We start from the raw sequence: 25,510 nt of genomic DNA on the forward strand, positions 1-25,510 counted from the left end.
ATTTGTAAATGTTCTTCCCTTGTTTTCTTTATAACAGGGCTACAAAATGGATGACCTGTTGACATCCTACATTAGCCAGATGTTGACCACCATGAGCAAGCAGCGTAACTCACGCGGCCACAGCAAGTGAACGTTTGACTGGCGTGAGGCGGTGGAGCTGGTGCGTCTGCTGCGGCCTATTGGTCGGCCCTGTAGCTGGGGGCGGGCCTTCGCTTCCCAGCTGTGGCGAATGAGCCGCACCCCCTCTGCCAGCTCCCAGGGCTCAGTGTACCCCGATGAAGACTCTTCATCCGCCTCCAGTGAGGATGACTACCTCTGAGCAAAGCTGAAGGGACTTTGCCTCCTTGGAAATGGCGTGAAGAACATGATTTATGTGTATTTTGTTGGATGGTTTGCTCCAGAATATGTATTATATGACTTAATGCGCAATTTAGGTACCATTTACTAAGTTTTATGAAATTCAGCCGAGTCGAATATGAACTGGAATGGCTTAGCAACATGCATCTCCAAGCGTTCATCAACATTTTGCTGTATTCCTCACAATAACATACAGTATTTGGATTCTTTAGGTGGTAAACGCTGTAAATGCACTAAGAAATATACTTGCCTGAGTTTATGGGGGGTTTGACAGAATTTGAGAATTCTGTCATTTAAATTTGATTTGAAAATATTGTTAAACTGCATGCCTTACTACGTATTTTTTGGAAGATGGGTTACTGTTTTTCCAGGCTCGAAAAATTGTTACATGATCAACAACAGTCATGCTGCTATGAATTGTAGTGTACGTGAATTTTAGGATGGAAAAAGAGAATGGTAAAATACATGGCCTTATTTAAAAAGTGCATTTACATAAAGGTGGACCATAGAAACAAGTCAAGAACCATATCAGATCGTATTTCACCCAAAAGCAAACTATAGAAATTCTATTTTGCATAAAGGAAAATTTAATATTTTTTAGAAAGCTAGATGTAGAAGTCTATTTGTTATGATTTAAAAACATTAGAAAGTAATTTAAAAATGCATTATAGTGTTGAGGATTTAATGACAACCAACACCACCACCCCCACCAACAACAACAACAACAAAAGTCCAGAAGCACTGGGCTTAATTGAGATAAAAATGTTAGTAGGCAGTACATGGGGTATAGCTACTATAAAAAAAATCTTCATGGCGTTCCAACCCTACAAGACTTTCGTTCATCTTCGAAACTCTTTATGAAATCCAAGCGCTCCATAGACAGCTATTGAATTACCACTTTCAAGGCCCAGAAAGGTAGGAAAGACATTGTTAAAATAGTCCATGTGACTACAGTGGTTCAACCTTAATGTTATGAAGCGATATACAGCATACAGTATATCCAGTGCATATATATATGTATATATATACAGTGAATACAGTGCAACGCTTTCAAAACGGCTTACCATTGGCCAGCGCTGTTCACGAGAGCATGTGTGTGACGCAGGAGCAAGCCAATGGTGAGTCGCCGTTCTGCCGTAGATCTCGAAAGCTGCGCTGTTTACACTACATCAACTTAAGGGGTATTCCAGAAAGCAGGTTATGTGACATACCTGGGTATGTTTAAGAGTAAGTTAGCGGATAACCTCAACTTTTCCGGAGCAGGTTATGTTTCAGGGTTAGTTTGCTTAAGAGGTATTCAGATGTGTTTTATATAATTAATATAGTTATTAATATAACCAAATTTGTTTTAGTTATAGAATATACAATAGTATATATTAATTCTAAAGAATTAAAAATAAGTTTAAATGTTAATTCAATTAAAATGTATTATTTATTTTGTTCTGCATTCAATTAAATTGCATCAAACAAACAATATATATATATATATATATTTTAAGATTACTTATTAAACGAAAAGATGATTGCACAGCACAACCACCAAATAGGTAGGTTGTGCAAATCGCCATTAAGAAGAAGAGGAAGTAGAATGGCGCGCTTTTTCTTAGCATCTGTTTCCATGGTGAATAATTTATTCATTGCTCTGTTGAGAATGTCTTGTGTGTTCACGGTTAACATCATATATATGGTTAACATACTCTGAGTTGGCCGAACTTACCCCCGGACTCATTTTTGGAACCAGCATACCTTGAGTAAGCAAAGTTTGGGTTAATCAACCGTGAGTTCAAGGTATATGTGACGGTAAATTAACCTTGCTTTCTGGAATACCCCCCGGGTAGTAGGAGACTGGCACAAGTTATTGTTTTTGTATGTTTTTTTTCGCAAAAAAAGTATTCTTGTCGCTTCATAACATTAAAGGATTAGTTCACTTTTAAATAAACGTTTGCTGATAATTTACTCACCCCCATGTCATCCAAGAGGTCCATGTCTTTCTTTCTGCAGTCGAAAAGAAATTAAGGTTTTGGATGAAAACATTCCAGGGTTTTTCTCCATATAATGGACTTCAATGGGCTCCAAATGGTTCAAGGTCCAAATAACAGTTTCAGTGCAGCTTCAAAGGGCTTTAAACGATACCAAACGATGAATAAGGGTCTTATCTAGCGAAACGATCCATTTCTGCGAGAAACCAAGCAGTATTTATGCTATTATTTAACCTCTTATCAGAAGAATGTGATTATCTCTGAGCTCCGCCATAACTTCCGCTAAGTGAGGTCAAAATACGAGCGTGGTCATAGATATATTGATCGTAGATGCCTCATTCTATTCGATCGGTACAAGCGCTAATGAGGCATCTACATATACATCTATGACCACGCTCGTATTTTGACCTCACTTAGCGGATCTTCATTTGTGTTCCGAAGAGGAACGCAGGTCTTACAGGTTTGGAACGACATGAGCGTGAGTAATTAATGACAGATTTTTCTTGGGTAAACTAACCCTTAAATGTAAACGTATATTTTCTTTTAAATGATTTTGGGGTGAAATGTGACCTAGACATGTTTCCACGAGAGTCACCAGTAGCTAATTCGCTAGAACGACGCGGTAGTTTTCCATTTTTGAAACCTTTAATGCTTGTGTATATTGGAAGAGTAGGTTTGATCTGTCAGTCTTTTTATTCAATTAATTTATGGCCTTTATTTGCACCAACATGTCCTTCAGCACACTTATTTGACTGACTCAGTGTAACATCAGAAACTAACACATCTGTTTCTTTTGTGGGAATTAATTTATAAGCAGATAAAGTTCTGACTACCGTTATTTTGCCACTCAATCTTTTATGTAACGGCACCAGTTTAGAAATAGAATTTTATATTAAACATTCCTGTAAAAAAAATTGCAGCGTTTATAACATGAATTAAACATTGGTTCAAAAGTTTTGTGAAGTGATGACATTCTCACATATCAATCAAACCTTTTGTAAAGACGTTTATTGAGGCATATCTTGAGTCTGCTAAAAAATGTTTTATTTAGGCTATTAGTGCTGATGATAGAGTAACAAAAAGAGACAACAAAAAAATCTGATATCAGAATATCATTTAAAGTCAGTTTACAATCATATTTACAGTCTCAAGTTACATTAGATTAGGTAAATAGAAATCACGCTAGGCATTGCATTTTATACAGGCAGGAATGTTGCAGGCAGCATCCCATGAAGAGCACGTCTGGAGCAAGAAAACAACGGTTTTAACATGCAAACGGCTGTTAATGCTGCATGTCTGCGGGACGACGAGGAGCTCACGCATGTTCACTTCCAAATCAAGACATTTCTACGGTAATAAGTAACCTTACCAGAGGCTGATTAAATAAAGCACAATCAAGCAATTCCAGTGTCTAAAGATTACATTTCTAAACATTTAAAACTCAGATTGTCTGTTTGGCTTTTTATAGTCTTCCTGATTGTAAATGTTGGTCAAATTTAAAAATCACACCATGCAATGGATCTGGCATCTTAAATATTTCCAAAACGCTCTTAGCAATGTCTATTTTACCATGCGTCATTCTGCAGCAATCAGGCTTTGGGTCGAAAATAGACAAATTCTGTCTTTGATAAAAACGAACTTCACAGAAGCAAAAGAAGCTGGATGATCGATTCATCTTATGCCACCAATTCAAAAAATAATTGGTCAAATACATTTGATATTCTTAAGCAAAATATCACTAACATATGTTTTTTACGAATTACCTCCGAGTACCATGTAAACACTACATGCATTTCATGGTAATGCCAAAGAAAGAACCCATATATAATATATATATATATAATGTTTTGAAGCTGAGCACATTTTTCCACAAAATATTATTAAATGCTTTAAAAAAATATTACTTTTTTTCAAATTGAATTTTAAGTTCATTTCATTATTGATTTTGCAGTATTTTTATTTTCACAGAATAATGTGTAAGGTGGAAAATAATCAAAGATATTTGAAATGGAACAAAATCCTCTGCTTTGCTGTTAACTGCCATCGTCGTGATCAAGATATTGAAATTGACTCAACCCCTTCCCCCTTAACGCCATCAGAAGGGCCAGGTTGAGTTAGAAAGACAAAAGAATGATTGGCCGGCTGGCCAACAGGTTTTCGCACCTTTGATACAATGGGGGAAGTTTTGTCTGATTGGTTATTTTCAAATGTCTCACGGGTTGGTCTGATTGGTCAGTTTTACAAGAGTCAGATTTGAATTTGGTGACATCAGGGAAGAGGATAAAAGAAGATTTCATCTGTAGCTCGCGCTCTTTGGTTTCTCTGGCTTTCTCTGGAGAGAGCTATTCTTTAGCTCTCTCTCTCTCTCTCTCTCTCTCTCTCTCTTTCTCTCTTTCTATCTCTCTCTCTCACAGGTAACATTCTAGGCAGAGGCCTACAGAGCATAATTAAGGGTTTATGTTTTACATTTATTTGAAACGATTTTAAGTGTAACCATAACCAGAATTTGTGTTTCCTTTTAGAAGAGATTTATGTCTATGATGTAATTGACATTTTACATTTACTTGATTGTTAATAAATTGTTACATTTTGATCCTTTCTGAATTAATCTGTAATTATTAACTATCTCCAATGTGGAACGGTATAATTGTAACAAAGGGTTAAAACGGAACGATCAAATGTATGATTATAACTACCAAATATAGATGACCAAACAATCGGTTGGGATTCTCTTCTAAATGCGACAACTAAATGAAATGGAGTCAGATAAAGAATATTATAATCAAATCCATTCTTCCAGCTGAGACACTGAACGCGTAAGGCCTTCACCGCGGTTCGCTACCGATCATTGGAGCGAATTCATGCGGTCTTACAAATGGGAATGACAAAAAGTTAAATGTCTGGACAAATTACTATTTGGGGGAAAATGTGCTGAGCTGTCATGACAATGTCATTTTTAATAACTTGGTTTTAGGGTGAAATTAATTTTCATGAGAAACACGTTTTTCCTCAGATCCAAAATAGGTATTCATTTCTCAATTGTCTGTTTGGAAAATAATGGAGGTTAATTTAACAGTGTTCAAAATACATAAAGTCTTGTACACTTGACCCTAGTCAAAACTAGAATATGAAAACCATCTTTAAAACAAGAAATCTTTCCCAGTTGATTTGAAGCATGGAGCGCTTCACAGGCTCTGATTCATGTCTGCATCAGTTTGAAGCTCAAATGCAAATGGAGTGCGATGATGCCGCCGGCGCCAGAGCTCTAGGTGGTCTGCAGTCTTTATGCCTTCCACGGATCTCTTGCCCTTTTCAGATGGGCGGTTCCTCAGAAATGGTGGGTAGGTTCGGAACGGCCGGAGAGCTCTGAGCCTCTCCACGAACGCTTATGCTGGAGATGGACCAGACATCGCTCAGCTCTGCCATACGGAGCGTTAAGGAGAGGGAGAGATATGATAGCAGCTCAATAATTAGAGTGATGGAGGGTCAGATGGGTACGGGGAAGCCATGCACAGGGGGGACATGCACAGGGTCCAGGGAGAGTGACGGCCCGTCAAAGAACAGAGGGTTCCAGCGGATGCCTTGGACCTCAGACGGTTCTACAGCACAGAGAGTCACATTCAAACAGCGCCACAGGACACAAAACACAAGGGATTCTGGGACGGTTGCCGGATAATCGGAGATTTCTTGCACATTTTACTTTTTTTCTACTTCACCTTTGCTTTGAAATTGTTCACTATTTAAATCAGGGATTTCCAAATGTTTTTTGTCAGATGAACCACTTTGATCAGAAATATTTACATGAAGCCAGGGTTAACTAACGCTAATAAAAACAACTCTGTTAATTGAATTAAAGCCAAAATAAAATTAAATATAAATATTAGTTGAGAAACTAAATTAAATTAGAAATCTTGCCTTGGCAATAAACTGAATAAATAAAAACTATAACTAAAGCTAAACCTGAAATAAAAATTAATTAAAACAATAATACTAGTAATAATGAAATGACAAAAGCAAAAATGACACAAAAATTAACATTCAAGCGAATTCAAAATATTAATAATAAAACTATAAATCAAACCAAAATAAAATCTCAAGGGGGCTTCAAGCAGTGTTATTTTAATTAAGTATTTTATTTATTTCATGTTATATTTATTTTGAGTGTTTTCATTCAAACAATATTTAATTTTACATTCTAATGATTTAATAATTATTAGTATTTCCTCAAAAAATGAACCCCAATGAAATCCTGATTTTGATCATTTAGATTTTAATCTCACTTCAGACTTTGCAAATCTTTTTTATATATTTATTTAATATATCTAGTATATATAGCTATTCACATTATATATATATATATATATATATATATATATAGTATAATATATTATTATAAATATGTATACGCACTATACAAGCTATATATGTGCGGGTGTGTGTACATATTACGCAAAATATTTTATATGTAAAATGTATCAGGTACTATATACACAATACATGTGGCATATCAAACATATACACACACACACACAGTCTCATTTGCTGTGTCCAGAATGGAAAGTCTTATTACTTTGGAAAAAGAGTAGGGGTGTAACCCCAACATCCTAGCCAAATTTGCCCATTGGCCTCTGTCCATTATGGCCTCCTGATCATCCCCATATACCAATTGGCTATATCACTCTGTCTCCTCTCCACCTTTTTTTAAAGCAGCATGTAGCAAGTGTACAATATGCAACAATAAACATTTCACCCACTAATATGACCTTGTTATGTTGTACGGGTGATTCAACGAGTCGCGTCCAATTATCATCTCAGAAACAAATATGCTTATTTTGCATTCAAATTTTTGGTCATTAGATAAAATAATGAGGATTGAGGTTGACCAATAATACACAGTGTGGTCTGTTGTATATCGCAGATTTGGCAACAGTAGTATGATCGACTGCCATTCTGAAAACAGCCACCAATCTGGACAGCACATGCAGGACGACGTGCCAAAAACAGGACCAATGAGAGACTTCAAGACAAAAATGAACAACTTACCAGTCCTGAACTTGCTGTACGGTCCATTCTCATTAACCTGTCTACTACCAGACCAGAAAGGTAAACCTCGCTCACGCCACCTGGAGGAGGAAACATTACATGCTGAATTTGTCATATCACAACAAATATAATGTTGGCACGTTTCCTTTTTTAAGCCTTCAATTTGAATTTTGAGGAAGAACATTGGAGTATTTGTTGATATCACAAAAATTGAGCATGCTAAAGGCTTAAAGGGTTAGTTCACCCAAAAATGAAAATTCTGTCATTAATTACTCACCCTCATGTCGTTCGACACCCGTAAGACCTCCGTTCATCTTCGGAACACAAATGAAGATATTTTTGTTGAAAGTTGATGGCTGAGAAAGGCTTCAGATAGGCCTCCATTGGTATTCAGTACATTTACACTCCCAAGACCCATAAAATGCACTTAAAACGTCGTTACAAAGTCCATCTCACCACAGTGGCTCTACAATAATTTTACGATGCGACGACAATAGTTTTTGTGCGCAAAAAAAAATCTAAAAAACACCTTTATCCAACTTGTTCTTGTCTTCCGTGTGTGCCTCCACGACGCATGCGTGAGAATATGACGCAGATCCGGCGTTCGGACATATGACCCAGAAGCGATTTGTTTACAAGCAGAGGAAGACGCGCGTGTCTAAGCTGTTGGATTCTACATTGATCGTGCTTTAGGTCTCGGCATAGTTCTCAAAATGGGGTTAAAGTGTATATTTCATGGATTCCCGAACCCCGGCGCTACATCATATTCTCGCGCATGCGTCGTGGAGGCACACACGGAAGACAAGAAGAGGTTGAATAAAGTCGTTATTTGGATTTTTTTTTGCGCACAAAAACTATTGTCGTCGCATCGTAAAGTTATTGTAGAGTCACTGTGGTGAGATGGACTTTGTAACGACGTTTTAAGTGCCTTTTATGGGTCTTGGGAGTGTAAATGTACTGAATGCCAATGGAGGCCTGTCTGAAGCCTTTCTCAGCCATCAGCTTTCAACAAAAATATCTTCATTTGTGTTCCGAAGATGAACGGAGGTCTTACGGGTGTCGAACGACATGAGGGTGAGTAATTAATTACATCATTTTCATTTTTGGGTGAACTAACCCTTTAACAATGTAACAATGGATGGAGGAATTTAAGTGTTTAAATGCTTTCGAATGATACCCAATTTTAAATGATTACTAAAATACGTGATGGGAAAAGAGGCAATACAAAAGTGTGCCAGTTGTCCTAATACTGGGACATTGACAGTATAACCACAAATACTTAAACGTGTCATGCATGCATGTCTGATTAGGTTTGAAACTAAAAAGCATGTTAGTGGCTGGTTAGTTGAAGCAGAACTCACCAGTGGAATATGAAAATAGCTGCGATGAAGAAAGCAGAGACAATATCTGTCAGGATCCACATCAAACCGTATTCGTCTGGAGTCTGTGTGAGGAAAACGATCGTCATTGTCTTCTGAATCATAGAGTTTAATATGTGCGATCTCAATGCTAGGCTCGACTCACCATGAGGAACAGGGGGCGCTGCAGGTTCTTGAGGATGTGCAGGGCGTTCGTAGTGACCGAATGAACGCCGGCGCACCACGCCAGTGAATATAACCACGGCTGACTGATCACATACAGGTTAGTGCTGATGTTCACAGAGGCGTACTTTCTGAAAGTACGCAAAAAAGCTTAGAGAATCGACAATCATTGAGGATGCATTGTTTATATTTCAGAGGAAACATGTACATCTTTGTTTTCAGTAGAATTATTTATAATTACAATAATTTTTAACACTAAATATTATATACAGCACCAGTCAAAACTTTGGAAACATTACTATTTTCAATGTTTTTGAAAGAAGTATCTTTTGCTAAGCAAGCTTGCATTTATTTGATCAAAAATACAGAAAGAAACAATAATATTGTGAAATATTTTTACAACTAAAAAGAATGGTTTCCTATTTTAATATACTTTAATTATATAATATATTCCTGTGATGCAAAGCTGAATTTTTATCAGCCATTACTCCAGTCTTCAGTGTCACATGATCCTTCAGAAATCATTCTAATATGATGATTTATTATCAATGTTGGAAACCGCTGTGCTGCTTACTTTGATACTTTTTTCAGGATTCATTGATGAATAAAGTTAAAAGTTTCAAAAAAAAGAAAGAAAAAAAAATTACTGACCCCAAATTTTGAATGGTACTGTATATTGTTGCAAAATATTTCTTTTTTTAAATAAATACTGTCCTTTTTTATTACTTTTTATTCATCAAAGAATATTAAATATGAGAATATTAAAATAGGAAAAAAATGTAATCATATTTTTTCTGTATTTTTGATCAAATAAATGCAGATGTTCATAAGAGACTTCTTTCAAAAAGTCATTTTTCCAAACCTTTGACCTGTACAGTATATGATACAATACAACTGAAAACAAAATTATGTGACTGAAATCTGCCACATAAAAAATCACCTGCAATAAATCGCACCTGACATACCTGATCTGTTCCTGTGACATGTAGCTGTAATGGAGGTTGAGTCGGACTATATGTTCCTCCTGCAGCTCCTCTATAGACGCGTGATCTCCAGACGTCTGCTGGAGCTCTGGATCCAGCTCCTGTACCAGACTCCTCTGATCGGCCGGCAGCCACAGCACCTACCAGTAACACAGGCCATAAAAAAACCACACACACCATGAATACATCATTACATCACTGTTTCAGCTCCTTTTTTCTATTTTTCATAGAACAGTTTAATAATGGAAACACGAAATGCCACGAGGTTACATGACATGACATAATAATGCCATTGTTTAAGCTTAGAAGAAAAAGTCAGCATCCAACTAGGGTTTATGAACTACCTGGCTGGAGTTAATGAAGGACTCGTTGTGTATGACTTCCAGGGTGCGAGTGATCCACGCGTCCCTGTATGGGTGGCCTCGGGGCGGACGTCTGAGATCAAAGATCACCAGTTTCTCATGCTGAGCGGCCAGATTCAGGAACTCTTTCAGTGTTGGTACCGTCTGGTTCTGGACCTGAACCTTCTCATCTAGATCCAGAGAGGAGGCTGTGCCAAAAGGATCCCTCTGAGAGGAGACAGAGAGAGGGGAGAAGATTGGTTAACTTGAGTTTATCACATTACAGTCTTGCCAAATCAATAAGACTTGCAATCTAACAACAGTTTTATAGATCGATTATAAAATCCAACATATTGGGAGCACAAAGATGGTGCATTATACACCTCTAAACTACAACCCACAAACATTTTAGTTCATCAAAGCCATGAATAACTCCCTCTACTGAACTTTAAACTGGGTGAGGTTGAGCATCGGCAGTAGTCATATGTCTCTTAGTGTTTGAACAGTGACGCACGGCACCTCCTGGCAAAGCCTAATTCCAGCCAGAATCCTTTAATCCCAATTGATTCCACACAGGGATTTAAGAGGGATTCTGAGTTTAATGAAGGGGCCAAGAACCAAAGCATATATGGATTTGCACTGAATTATATTTTTTGCTGTAGTATGAAGCTAGTAAGCATTATGCACATAGCCATCAATATATTTATATGACACTGGGTCATGAGCAGGAACAGAAGATGCTGGATCATTACCCGAAGAAACCAGGATCCAGCACTGAGCATCTCCAGCTCTGCCCAGGTGAACATGGCCGCTGGGGCGTCCGTCCGGTTGGGAAACACTTCATGCACGTTGGTTGTCCTCTTCAGTGTGCTGTCATGCATAAGGAACGGGACGCCATCATAACTGCAGAGAGGAATATTCTATGAATTTTAGCTGGCTCAAATGGGAAGGCAGCCGTTTTTGCATTCTGTGAATTCCACTTCAGTTTGTTAAAACTAAATCAAACAAAGATAACGTGAAGTAATATTTAGCTTTTGTTCATGTTTTCTTGTCTTTTATTTTGAATGTCCCTTAGTCATGCGTTTCCCTTGCTCCTCATGTGATCATGTCACATGCTTCCCTTGCTTCATGTATTGTGTTTTCATTGGTTGTTTTAGTCATGTGGTTCTCTGTTCTGTTTTGACATTGGTTCATTGTTCAATGCTTCATTTCAGTGCCTTGTTAAGTCCTTAGTCTTTGTGTGTATACACTATATTGCCAAACGTTTTGGGACGCCTGCCTTTACATGCACGTGAACTTTAATTGCATCCCGTTCTTAATCCGTAGGGTTTAATATGGAGTTGGCCCACCCTTTGCAGCTATAACAGCTTCAACTCTTCTGGGAAAGCTTTCCACAAGGTTTAGGAGTGTGTTTATGGGAATTTTTGATCATTCTTCTAGAAGCGCATTTGTGAGGTCAGGCACTGATGTTTGGACGAGAAGGCCTGGCTCGCAGTCTCAGCTCTAATTCATCCCAAAGGTGTTCTATCGGGTTGGTCAGGACTCTGTGCAGGCCAGTCAAGTTCATCCACACCAAACTCGCTCATCCATGTCTTTATGGACCTTGCTTTGTGCACTGGTGCGCAGTCATGTTGGAACAGGACACCTTCAGGGGTCTAGTAGAGTCCATGCCTCGATGGGCCAGGGCTGTTTTAGCAGCAAAAGGGGGACCAACACAATATAGCCACACTCTATAGCCTTCGTGTTCTAGCTTTGTTTGTGTAACCGCTGTTGGTAAGTTTATTTCATGGTTCTAGTCAAGTCTTTGTTCAAGGCATCAAGTTGTGTTAAATAAATCTGCACGTGTTCAGTTCAACTCGTCTCCAGTGGATTCATAACAAATCTTTAAATTAGCTTTTATTTTTGCATGTACAGTTTTTATTTTCACGTTCATATCGCTTTATTAATTGTGTGATGTGCTTTTTATTATTTTGTTTAATGTTTATCTTTATTTTGGCAATTTTAGTAGTCAACATTTTTCATTTTCATTTAAGTTTTAAGTTTGTTTAAGTCATTCATCTCATTTTTATATTTTATTTTAGTTAACAATAACAACACTGATTTGTAAAATAATGAGAGTCTAATATGGGCCTGAAAAAATATAATTATTTGTATTTGTTCCATTATTAGGCTACTGTAGATAAAAAGGGTGTTTAAAATGTTGTGGAAGAAATTCACATTCACAAAAAAGATATGGATTTCATACCAGGTCCCCTCTAATGCTAAACCACCTTGCACTTATATAAGTCTGTATATATATTTTTCATGTTTTCATATATAGTATTTCATGTTGCATTTCAGGACAGCAGGAAACTTTTCACCTGTTTGAACTGGCATCCTAAATCTGTTACTTTCCGAATGATATGTTGGTCAAACACAAAGTGAGAGGTTTGCCAATTCTGTTAGCCAGATTAACCCAGTTTCAATCCATACCTGACACGCATCTATATTTGTGAATGGGGTCAGGGGTTATCACAAATAATCTAATGATAGAATCAGAGGGTCTTATTCATAAAATGCCACAAAAGAAATGTGTGAAACCCATTCTTAAATTAAATATTGCTTTTTTCTGCTTGTGCTCCACTGGGTTCTATCGAAATTTAATCGAAAATTGTTTTCATGTATTAAAATGGCCATTTTTCATCGTAATGCTAAAGTTGCTACTGAGCATGTGCGAGCCCCACATGTGTCAGATATGGCTGATATACACATATCCTAGGAAGCGTCCCGCAGCTCATGCAGTAAAGATGAGAGCGCTAACAGGATTAGTGTTCCGCTAATCACCTTAACCTGAGAGCAGTGACTCATCCAGGAGCGGTATGCATCAGATCTGTATTTATACTCCTCTTGGCTAGAGCAGACTTTTGTCCAGAGGAAGTGACCTTGTGAATGAACGGCCCATTGATGGTTTGTTGAGGTGTTTGAAGTGGTAGGTCACAGAAATATCAGACGCGGACTGATAGCAAAGAATGAATTTGAAAGGAAGTTGCTGGGCATTTAATGTACACATAGGCAGCACCATAACCTTGATGAAACCTCATAACTGACTGATCCGAAACACTTTTCATAGGCAGCAACAAGCAAATAATGCTGCTCACTTGAGGTGTACAAGAGACTTGACTTACAAAAGAATAGACTTTTAAGTTAGGTTTTGCTAAGATAACTACATTAATGCATTAACTAACAATGAGCAATATATTTGTTACATGATTATTGATTTAACAGAAATACAACTAATTTTTTTGCACGTTTATTTTAGAGCACTAAATACTATTAAAAGATGCAACTTTCACTATTAGTAAATGTTGAAAACATTTAACCAAGAATAATAAATACTTAAAAAGTATTTTTGGTTACACTTCATTTTAAGGTGTCCATGTTACAGGGTAATTATACAAATAAGTATGAGTAATATTAATTGACAACATGTACTAACTATATGATTAATATTAGGGTTAGGTTTAGGGTTAGTTGCTTATAATTATGCATAATTTACTGTTATTACTATAGGAAGTACATGTAAGATGTATAACAAGGACTAATGCCAACTAACTAACGCAGTTCACTAATGGTAACAAATAGAAGCTTATTGTACAGTGTTACCGATAACAATATGATACTCCAGTAAGCATAAAAATACATCGCACACACAAATATTGGACAACATAGCCAACTTTTATATTTAGTTTTTAACCTTTTTTTATTAATCGGCAGGATCAACTGATTGAAATGTACTACAAGTATATTTAGAATTGCCATTTGTAGAATTTGCCGAAGATTGTATTTTCAGTGAAAGCTGCCTTAGAAATAAATGAGGTTTCTTATAAAGCTGCATGACTTAGAGTAATAGATTAGTTTTAGATATCACAATCATGTCTTAACATTTTCTTGAATCTTTGCAGTGTACATCACAGAAGTGGGAAAAGCCTACTCAGCATATCGTTTTTATTTTTATGCATTTGGGTTTGGCAGATGCGTTTATCCAAAGCGACATGTATTGCATTCAAGATATACATTATATTAGATCATGCATTCCCTTGGAATCAGACCTAAGACCGTGGCATTGCAAGCGCCATGATCTATAACCACTTGAATGCCTAAGAATGCTTATATTGCTGATCAGATGCTCACCTGATTGTGACGTCCGTCTCCAGTCCCTCTCCTCCTGCTTCTACAGCCTTCTCAAAGGACATCTGGGTATTTTCTGGTGCAAGCTGTTTGAAAAAAATCAACAACGTCAAACTTTCGACAACCATTTTGAGTCTCAACCATTGTAATTGTATTTAAATGTTTATTATTTCCATTAAATGGTCAAACATAAGATGCAAAACAAATTTATTCAAGTTAGAATCAGAATTAAATTCTAAATCCAGTTTAGTTTTGAAAGTGAAGTCAAACAGACATTGATTTTAAATGGCATGCTGACTTAAACCCAGACAAAATCCACATGTGTTCTTTCAGGATTACACAACAGGGATCTTAAAATATTGGGAGGTAAAAATAACACACCATGGGTGCTCCTCTATGCCCGATGAGGGTGGGTGCTGGCCCCAGCGTGCCCTCCTCTTTGATGCAGGGGGAATACATGCCCAACGGCACCAGATACAGGGCGAAGAGAACTGCCAAATACAAGCTGAGGATAGCCACCTGCCTCACTGAAACACACACACACACACAAGATACCCCCCCTCAATGAATATATGCAAACACTTATAAGACAAATCCAACGGTTACAAAAACATATTACACACATTTAGATTTTACAATATATTATAAATTGAATTATAGTTATTAGGATCCTTATACTTCATCTTCAGGTGGGAGACTGTCAGCCTGTAGATCTGATTTGCACAGACGAGAATACTTTTGTGCACAAAACCCCCCAAAATAACAACTTTATTCAACAATCTCTTCTTGTCTGTGCCAGTCTCCTACACTGTTGACATTGTAAATACAGTGCAGCGCTTCTGAAGCGATACATCAGAATGCCGGCTTACCATTGGCTGGCGCTGTTCACGTGAGCACCACGACACATGCGCGTGATGCTGACGCAGGAGCTAGCCAATGGTGAACTGCCGTAGACTTAGGAAGCGCTGCACTGTATTTACTACGTCAACAGCATATGAGACTAGCACCGACGAGAAGAAATTGTTGGATAAAGTCGTTATGTTTGTTTGTTTTTTGTGCAAAAAAAGTATTCTCGCCACTTCATACAATTAAGGTTGAACCACTGTAATTAAATGTCTATGGAAGGGTCAGAGAGCTCTTGGATTTCATCAAAAATATCCTAATTTGTGTTCCAAAGACGAACGAAGGTCTTACGGGTTTGAAACGACATGAGGGTGAGTAAATTTTTGGGTGAACTAACCCTTTAACGCGGGTCATAGAGCTCTTGATCTTAACCCTTCTTTTTCCAGTGATGTTCCTCTGAGCTATTCTCTTTTGTAATGTCTCTCAGCCATCTCTCTTTCTACCGTCTGCTCAGTCGGATCCACTTTTAACAGCATTTCTCAGAAATCGCTTACTGCACCTTTAATTTTCTTGTGTACTACATACTTTTTCAAACTTGTTCTATAGCTTTCACCAAATCTTCTTCAAATTTGAGTTCATGTCACATGCTTTGATTTATTTGGTCAAAAAGTTATAAAATTACATACAATAGTACATTTAATCTAATAAATCTTTTTTTAAATAAATAAATAAAATATTTATTTGAAATAGGCACTGGGAATGAACATTGTACACATTGTATTCCCCCACACACACACACACAGAAGCTGAACTCATACAACCATCATTTACAAAAGGTTTCTGATCCAGCCAAAATTAGGTCAACATATTCCCCATCATAGCCAAATCCACGAAGCAACCCTCTTCATTGCCAATTAGATAGAAAAAAACATTATCCCTGCCAATACCACTATAATCATTTAGCAGCCTGAATAAACTTCGGAATTCAGAAAGATAAAAGTGGCAGGGTCCAATTAGTTACTGCAGCAACGGCTGGGTCGCCTGTAATGAGAGTTTGTGTCACCTCTACACTGGCACAGCTCATCTCAAGAAGAGAGAGATGATGTCTTTGTGAAAGAGGGATGTTGGGACAAAGGGAAGGTCTCTGGGTGGACGTGAGCGTCACGCAGCTGGTGTGAGTTTAGCCTCTGTCCTGCATTTGTCTTTCTGCCTCGTTCGTCATGCATTCAGTAAAGCAGTGAGAGAGCCGCAGACATGACTCAGCTGAACATCAGCAAGATGCAGAGAGGGAGGAGAGACCAGGAGAAAAAGACAAAGGGAAAGAAGAGAAGGACGACAGGGACGAGCAATGCTTTTCGAGGACAAACTCTTGGTTTTTATGAGTCTAACAGGGACAGATGCAACAGCTGTGTTAACAACAGATATTGAATGGCATTGGGTCACTGACACCAACAATTATGGCATTTCCATTGAGCAGGAATGATGATGTAACTGACCGTGTATAACCTGCCAATTACCTACACGGACATCATGGTTTTTGTTTACAAATTATTTATTCATTATTATATATTATTACTTATTATATATCATGGATAAAATGTCCCTTCTACCAGTGTTATCTAAATTATACTAAAACTATTAAAATATCGTTAATAGAAATAAAGCAGAAATGAAATGAAACTGAAATGTTAGATTTAAAAAAAACTGAAATTTAAAACAAACACTATAAATGTTGCCTTGGTAACTAACTGAAATAAATAAGTTGAATTGAAATTACTACTCTCTAAAGTCTGCAAAAATAGGGCCCAATGTACTGTTAATATCAATGAATTTTCCAAAATAATTTTAGGTCTTATACCTGTATTTTGAATTACATATTGCAGTGTGTTTTATGGTTAAAGGAAATGTCCGTAAACTTGACAGATAAAGTCCTTTTACCAGTACATTTTCTGTATGTATGTATGTATGTATGTATGTATGTATGTATGTATGTATGTATGTATGTATGTATGTATGTATGTATGTATGTATGTATGTATGTATGTATGTATGTATGTATGTATGTATGTATGTATGTATGTATGTATGTATGTATGTATGTATGTATGTATGTATGTATGTATATATATATATATACACATACATACATACACATACACATATACATATATATAAAAGAATTCATTCTCTCATTTTATTAAATCACGGCCAATATTTACTAATTCATTCCTGTGTTTTAAGTAAAATGTACGCATGATATAATGATTTGTTCCTTCGATTTAGTAAATCGTGGCCACGTTCTACTAATTTATTTCCTCATTTTGATTCTACTCAAAAAAGGGAACAGATTATTATATTGTATGGTGAATTAGTAAAACAAGGGAACAAATTCTTATACTGTGCACACAATTTACTTAAAACAAGGTAAATAATTCGTAAAAACATGCTGGCATATTAGCAAGTCGTGGGAACGATTCGTTAATTTCTTTCTAAAATTTCTAATATTTTTTCTGCATGTCATGTGAGGGGCTCCGTACTTTAAAGAGAGCAAAATGTCTGAAATCACTTGCAGCACCTTTACATGGATGGGGAAATTAAAGTGGCTTGAGTTGATGTGCAGCACAACAAAAAATAGGAATGGGGTGGTCTGTCAAATAAATGCTTGTGCACACTGCGTCATGCCGTTCAACACTATTATTATGATATTATGATGTTTATCTATTATTACTTATTATGGGAGCAATCTAGTTTTGTTGCATCAATTTAGCTATCAATTCTTTTAACTATATTGTGATGACAATCACACCTACTATCAAAAACAACTAGATGTGTTGGTTGAAATAAGCAATGACCAGAATCACAATGCCTTTTCATTTGTTGCCAGCACCAAACCGGATCACGTACCTCTCTTGTTCATGCGAAAGAAGTGTAAGGCTACTGGCCAGGACAGAAGTGTCATTAGTGAAACTCCGCCTAGGTGAAGAAAGGGTGCTGTGACCTGGACAACAAAAATGGAAATGCATAAATACACACTGCATGAAATGCACTTGATTCTTCCATCTTAAAAATATATCTAAATTATGGCACATGCTTTCAAAACAAAATGCTGAACAGTTAGTTCACACGTTCATGACCTCAAGGCTAGATTATTGCAATGCTCTACTGGGTGGTTGCCCTGCTCGCTTAATAAATAAACTGCAGCCAGTCGAGTTCTTACAAGAACCAGGAAGTATGACCATATTAGCCCGGTTCTGTCAACACTGCACTGGCTCCCTATTAAACATTGTTAGTAATAAGCAAGATTTTAAAATGTATACAAAAGCACTAAATGGCTTAGTTCCCCAGTACTTGAACAAGCTCTTAACACATTATACTCCATCACGTCTATTGCAGTCTTAAAATTCTGGACAGTTGATAATAACTAGAATATCAAAATCAACTGCTGTCGGTCGATCCTTTTCATATTTAGCACCTATACTTTGGAACAGTCTTCCTAGCATTGTTTGGGAAGAAGACACACTCAGTCAGTTTAAATCTAGCCTAAAAACACATCTCTTTTCTATGGCATTCACATAGAACATTATCAATTTCTATTATTCAAATCAGTTAAATGATTGTTATGCTGCATTAACTAGGTCTGCTGGAACCGGGAACACTTCCCATAACACCTTATGTACTCGTTACATCATAAAATTAATGGCCTCTATGCTAATGTTAGTCTCTCTGTTTATCCTGAGGTTTACTACAGTCTGGCGGATCCAGATCAGAAGGTGGACCTGCTCCTAGACACGACCACAACACAGCGTGTCAACTAGATTCTCCCCTGTGAAGGCCTCCTTCCCTTCGCCTCCCCTCTGTACAGATAAAAACACGTGCACACATACGTATTCCAACACGCTTAGGCTAAACACGTAATGTTTGCGTACATGCCGTCGCCGCTTTCACAGATTCCTTTTTTGTGGTTTGCGCGGGGATGGTGGTGGTAGAGTTTCAAAACTATATCAAAACGTATTCCTATTTTTTCCTGTTTGTGTTCTCCGGCCACCAGATGCTGTTGCCGTGCGAATGGGAATACATTGGGGGTTTTCTGGTTTAGCTGAGGATGGTGTTGTTTAAGTAGCACAAAATTAAATAACTAATCAATTTTTACAACAGAAATTAATCACTCAAAAACTAACTTAGCTTTTTCTAAAGCAAAATGGTGGACAACGCTGGTGGACAACGCTGGACTTATCACTGTAAAGCCACTTTGAAGCAATCTGTGTTGTAAAGCACGCTATATAAATTAAGGTGACTTGACCTGACTTGACTTAATGTAAATTGGAAAGGTGATCAGATTGTCACAATGACTTGCTGTGTTGGGTGAAGAGACCCACCTGAAAAGAAAGGAGCAGCGTTGTCCATTCTTTGCTCCATAAGTCAGAGAGCACAGCTGTGGCACTGATAGAGAAACCGAGAGTCACCAGGATACCAATCTGTGTAAAGTAAAAAAATATAAAACATTATACATACATACATACACACACACACACACACACACACACACACACACACACACACACACACACACACACACACACACACACACACACACACACACACACACACACACACACACACACACACACACACACACACACACACACACACACACACACACACACACACACACACACACACACACACACACACACACACACACACACACACACACACACACACACACACACACACACACACACACACACACACACACACACACACACACACACACACACACACACACACACACACACACACACACACACACACACACACACACACACACACACACACACACACACACACACAGTTGGTAGAGAGAGAGAGCAGTTTGTATTGTTAACTACAATTAATAATACTAAAATATTACAAAATGTTTGTGTTAACTGAAAGCTGAAATATAAATATTAGATTAAGCTTAAATTAAAATGAGAAATGTTGCCACCAAAATTACACATAAAAATGGCATGTTTAAAAACTTGTCAAATTATTTAATTGTAGGTTGAACACAATCTGAATCATAAGAAGCCGTTTCTCTGGTTAAAGCCTCTGTCCTTCAGAGAGAAGGCACACCGCTAGGACCTGCAAACATCAAGACCACAACATTAATTATGAGGACAAGAGGAGACGGAAACGCTTTGTTGTTGTTCAGTGTTCTCACCAGCAGGAGGGCGATGTAGGTGAAGAGGGCGGCAGCGACCACCAACAACACCACTGACCACGGGAACCAGAATCCCATGTTCCCAAAGTTAAACCTGCAGAAATACACAACAGATTTTTAGAAATAACAGATTTTAAGCGTTTTTGTTTGAGAATATCAAATTAAATCATTCAATCAATGTCATTCTCACGGATTGTCCCAATTGTATATCCTGAATATGTATAATTATAATGGAATAATAAAGAAATGTTACCAATAAGCCGAACGCTTCATTGCATTTATATAAGATTTATTGCATTTGCTTGTCAGAGAAATAGTTAACAGTGGTATGAATTGACGGCGATATCTATGGACTTTTAAGGTGATCCGCTAACCTAGCAAGTTATTTTTATCATGGCCATTTTATTTAAGAAAAATAAAACCTTTTAGTTTGTTTCCCAGTGAATGCATGAACTGACTAAATGTCTTGAATGCATTGTATGTCCCTTTAGATGAAAAAAATATTTTTATATAAAATTAGTGCTGTCAATGTTAACGCATGCGATACATTTTTTCCAGTTTAACGCATTAAAAATATTTAAAGCAGCATCCAATATATGATCATGCTATTATTCATACAAATGCTTTTAAACCATTCATGCGCGACAAGACAAAAGTGAACGCAATCTCTGTAAATGTTCTGTCACACACACACAACGCAAGACGAGCGCCAGTATCATGAGCACAGACAGCGCTCCAAAATCAAGTTCTCTTTCACGCTTGAACAAACAATCAGAGATGTATAGTAACGAAGTAAAACTACTTCACTACTGTACTTAAGTACTAAAAGGCAGTATCTGTACTTTACTAGAGTATTATTTTTTTCTCCTACTTCCACTTTTACTTCAGTACATATTTTCGATGAGTTTAATACTTTTACTCCGATATTTTTTTATGTGCTGCATCGTTACTCGTTACAATTATAAAAATGTTACGAATCATTCCATTCCAAACCCACATTACCGCGCATGAGAGAGAGAGAGCGCGCGCGAGAGTGCAAGAGAGCGCGCGAGAGAGAGAGCGCGCGAGAGAGCCCCGCGAACGCGCATTCACTGTCTTTAAAACAACACGAGCGTCTTGCGCTCAAATTGCTCTCTATTTGTTTACATAGTTAATGTGCACTGTGAAGTAACATATACAAACAATGAACAGCTGTATTTTTATTAACTAAGATTAACAAAGATTAATAAATACATTAGCAAATGTATTGATCATGGTTAGTTCATGTTAGTTATTAGTCTAATACATTAACTAATGTAATGTTAACAAATCAAACCATATTGTAAAGTGTTACAAACAAATCATTTACTCAGAACACCTCTTGAAATGAGAATATAAGTGTGCTTACCCCATTTTTTTTTTTAGTAAGAGTGGTTATAGTAAGATTTAATGTTAATGAACTACAGTATTTTCAGGTTATTTATATGACAATATGTAGAAAAATTACCTACCAACATTGTGATTGTCCTTTAGCTTAATCATTTGAAATAATAAAAACAATATGATGTTCAAACTTTTGACTACTTTCTTTAATAACTACATACCACAATACTTGTACTTTTACTTTCAGTACTTGAGTAGTACATTTTAAAATAAACTACTTGCAATACTTAAGTACAAAAAATGTTGAATACTTTAGTACTTCTACTTAAGTGTGGTGCTTAAAGAGCACTTCAACTTCTACTCAAGTCACTTTTTTGATAAGGAACTTGTACTTTTACTCAAGTATGTGTCTCTAGTACTTTATACATCTCTGCAAACAATACCACATACAATTATGCCAAAATGTCCGTTTTGTCGAGTATCCTCATTAGAGCAGTCTTACATTAGTTAAATTACGTCTTAAATGGACTAAAATAGTTGTGAGAGTGTGACATCGTGTCAGATCCTCATCATGTTCGGCAGCGGCAGGTCTTAAAGTGACAAGCAGCCACTTATGCTGTCTGTCATTAATGTTAATCAAAGAAGGTAACAGAAAATTACTCACTGCTCTTGACTAAAGAATTTTTGTAGCTTTAATAAGGATTCATCTATATTTAATTCAAATTTTGATAACTTTATTCAATTTCCGTATCCTATATTTCCCACCTGTTAGGACAGGCAGAGGTAAATATGACATTTATTATGGGTTTATGTGAGAATTGTTTAAAGTTCACTTAAATTAAAAGCGGTTATATTTTTTTGAAGCCTAATAAATGTTAAAAAGCTTTCAGTGTATAATGTAATGTTGAATGGCTATAATTCATGCTTAAAATTGGCTTCAGTAGCTGTATTAGTATCAGTGATACTGGCCTTCATTCATAAAAAGATGCCATTAAACAAATATTTAAAATATCCTGTCTTTATGTTTTTTTCTACATTCATCTGGAGATTAACTGTGAAATTATTACATTATAAAATATATTAAAAACTTAAGTGTGTTATTAATTGTGATTAAATCACAGAAAAAATGTGTGATTAATCTAGTAAATTTTATTAATCGATTGACACCACTATATAAAAGTCTTTTAAAACAATTACTGCATAGTTCAATCACTCCCTTAAATATGATGTCAGAAAAACCTAACTAGTATTTTTTAAGATCAGATATTGATTGATTGATTGACTGATTGACTGATTGACTGATTGACTGATTGATTGATTGATTGATTGATTGATTGATTGATTGATTGATTGATTGATTGATTGATTGATTGATTGATTGATTGATTGATTGATTGATTGGGATAGGGACAAGCAAATCCCTAATATTTTAATGAAAAATTATTTATTAAAAAAAAAAGTTACAGTATGTTTCTTTTAAGAAGAGTTTCTATGCCTTCTAATAAATCAAATCAATCAAGAAATATTATGATGTAATTAATAAATGCAAGAAATAATATGATGTATTATTTCATTAGTAAGCCATAGTAACACAGAAAAGGCATGGTTTTCTTTGAATGGCCCATCAGTCTAATTGTGTCAATCCATCTGTCTGTCCATCCAGAGGCACTCACCAATCAAAGTCATTGTAGTCATTCTGCGCCTCACTCCAGAAGTACAGGAATATCAGGGTCAGGAAAAACGTTACGATGAGGAGAGCGAAACTACCACACTCCAACTGCAAAACAGAGCCATCATGAGCCATGATAACACCCACACCGCACCGCAGTTGCTCAACAGTGTGAAAATTCAAGAGGAGGATCAAATAGAAGCACCGCATGAGGCTAACACAAACTTTGCAATTCAAGTAGTTGCTTTCGAGCTGTACAGGACGGCCCGGCTCTGCATGCAGCAATAATGCAATGAGTCATTCGGCTGGTCTTAAATGACTCGGTGAATGATGCTTTCTGAGTCATACTGCAAATTCTGAAAAAGGGGAGCTTGTTTATCGGCACTGAAAACAGCTTGATTTAGAAAACAGCCCATCAGGCTATTAAGAGCTGCACTCGCGGTGTTCAAGAAAACTAATCAGCACATACAGGAAAAATGCACTGATAAGTGCTTTCTATAGCGCAGCATTGAGTGGCTTCAGCAGATATTCTGGTTAAGGGGAAAATATTCATAGATCTTCTCGAAACAAGCCCTTTAGAGAGAACAGTATGCTAGCTAGAGAATGGAAATACTTAATATATGTGGTGTACTCAATACCAGCATGCACTGGGTTTATTCATTTTGACGTCTATGCACATAACGGTAATATCAACATCAAATGAACAATACATTTGCATTTACTGAAGAATGTTTTGGTGCTTTTAAGGTAGCACGGGAATAGGGAGCCAGGGTCATGGGTTTGATTCCCAGGGAATGCTTGAACCGATTAAATGTATGCTTAGAATACGATGTATTTAGATAAAATACATATTGAGATGAAAGCATCAGCCAAAATTCATAAATGTAAAACGTAAATGTATTTGGACTAAATTTTAGTGATTTTGGACACATGAATACATGAAACAGGGGTTAAAAGTGAGTTCTGGGATAAATTGAAAAAATATTTTATTTTTAAGAACTACAGTGAATGCATGACATTTTACTTTCAATAAAAGGAAATTCTTGTTTTAATATAAATAATCCATTCAAATGTAATGAAGATGAAAATCAATTCTTGTTACCGCTGCGGAATTAAACAGTTTGAAAAATAATTGCGACTTTTTATTCCACAATTCTGACTTTATAACATGCAATTCAATTTATCACACATTTCTTACTTCATAACAACTCACAATCGAGTTAATATCACACAATTATGAGTTTATACTTCACATTCACGTTTATATTACGCAATTCTGAGAAAAAAAACTTGCAATTGCGAGAAAAAAATCTGAATTGTAAGATATTGTGCGGCCTCTGTCCGCATTTTACTAAACTCACTGCAATACATACTGAGATTGCTAGAATTATAATTTTATAAACTGATTCTGACCAAAATAATAAAACTTATAAAAGCTGAATTTATTTATATTATGTTGTTGTTCATCATCTTTGAGCAACCCCAAACCAGAAGCATGCCATGCTGTGATGCCTTATCATGCTGTCTAGGTAGGCAGCACACTATGTTTTGGAACAGAACCTGCATGTAAACCACTGCAGCATAAGAAGGAGTATAGAAGCACTATGAGGGATTTCAAGCATCTTTTCTCACCCGACTACAGCAGCATTCCCCCGGCTGGGCTTTGGCACGCTGGTAGCGTCTCCACTGGCAGCCATACAGGCCGGCCAGACAGGAGACAAACGGCTGGTGCTCATAGCGCTGCAGCAGCTGCCGCCGCACCACCTTTAGCTTCCCCAGCTTCAGTCTGGATGGACAGGCTCACCGGAGAGCGGCCCATAGATCAGCCGCTCCCCTGCATGGAGCAGCCTGGAGCAGACGGATGGACAGGAACCAGAAGAGGTGGATCAGGATCAGAGGGATCTGCAAGAGACACAGAGAGAGTTTGTGAAGATTTGTGTCACTGTTCTCCAATTACATTGAATTCTATAGAGAGACATATCCAGCTACAGCGGTAGAAGAGCGATCTTAATAATTACTTTG

General features: G+C 36.9%; 2 protein-coding genes across 3 annotated transcripts in view; one reads left to right on the forward strand and one right to left on the reverse strand.

The window, feature by feature from the left end:
• Positions 1-1,649, forward strand: part of myo7aa (myosin VIIAa) — a gene marked incomplete at its 5' end in the record, with an annotated part of 52,028 nt that extends 50,379 nt beyond the window's left edge. For both annotated transcript variants that reach the window (XM_079824976.1, XM_079824975.1), the window contains one exon: positions 38-1,649. In XM_079824976.1, coding sequence (XP_079681102.1) covers positions 38-130 — 93 coding nt within the window. In that variant the 3' untranslated portion in view covers positions 131-1,649. The remainder of the gene's footprint in view (positions 1-37) is intronic.
• Positions 1,650-2,778: 1,129 nt separating this feature from the next.
• gdpd4a (glycerophosphodiester phosphodiesterase domain containing 4a) lies at positions 2,779-25,307 on the reverse strand (the record flags this gene model as incomplete). Its single annotated transcript, XM_079824977.1, is given in 17 exon segments — positions 2,779-5,935; positions 7,380-7,459; positions 8,741-8,823; positions 8,904-9,051; positions 9,886-10,043; positions 10,248-10,472; positions 10,997-11,147; positions 14,415-14,497; positions 14,793-14,938; positions 18,159-18,252; positions 19,631-19,729; positions 20,307-20,336; positions 20,340-20,378; positions 20,458-20,551; positions 23,493-23,596; positions 25,121-25,279; positions 25,281-25,307. Coding segments are annotated over 17 exon segments (1,833 nt in total). The 3' UTR covers positions 2,779-5,822.
• Between the last annotated feature and the right edge of the window lie 203 nt (positions 25,308-25,510).

The sequence above is a fragment of the Gobio gobio genome (genome assembly GCF_949357685.1).
Source record: "Gobio gobio genome assembly, chromosome: 9".
Classification (NCBI taxonomy): Eukaryota; Metazoa; Chordata; class Actinopteri; order Cypriniformes; family Gobionidae; genus Gobio; species Gobio gobio.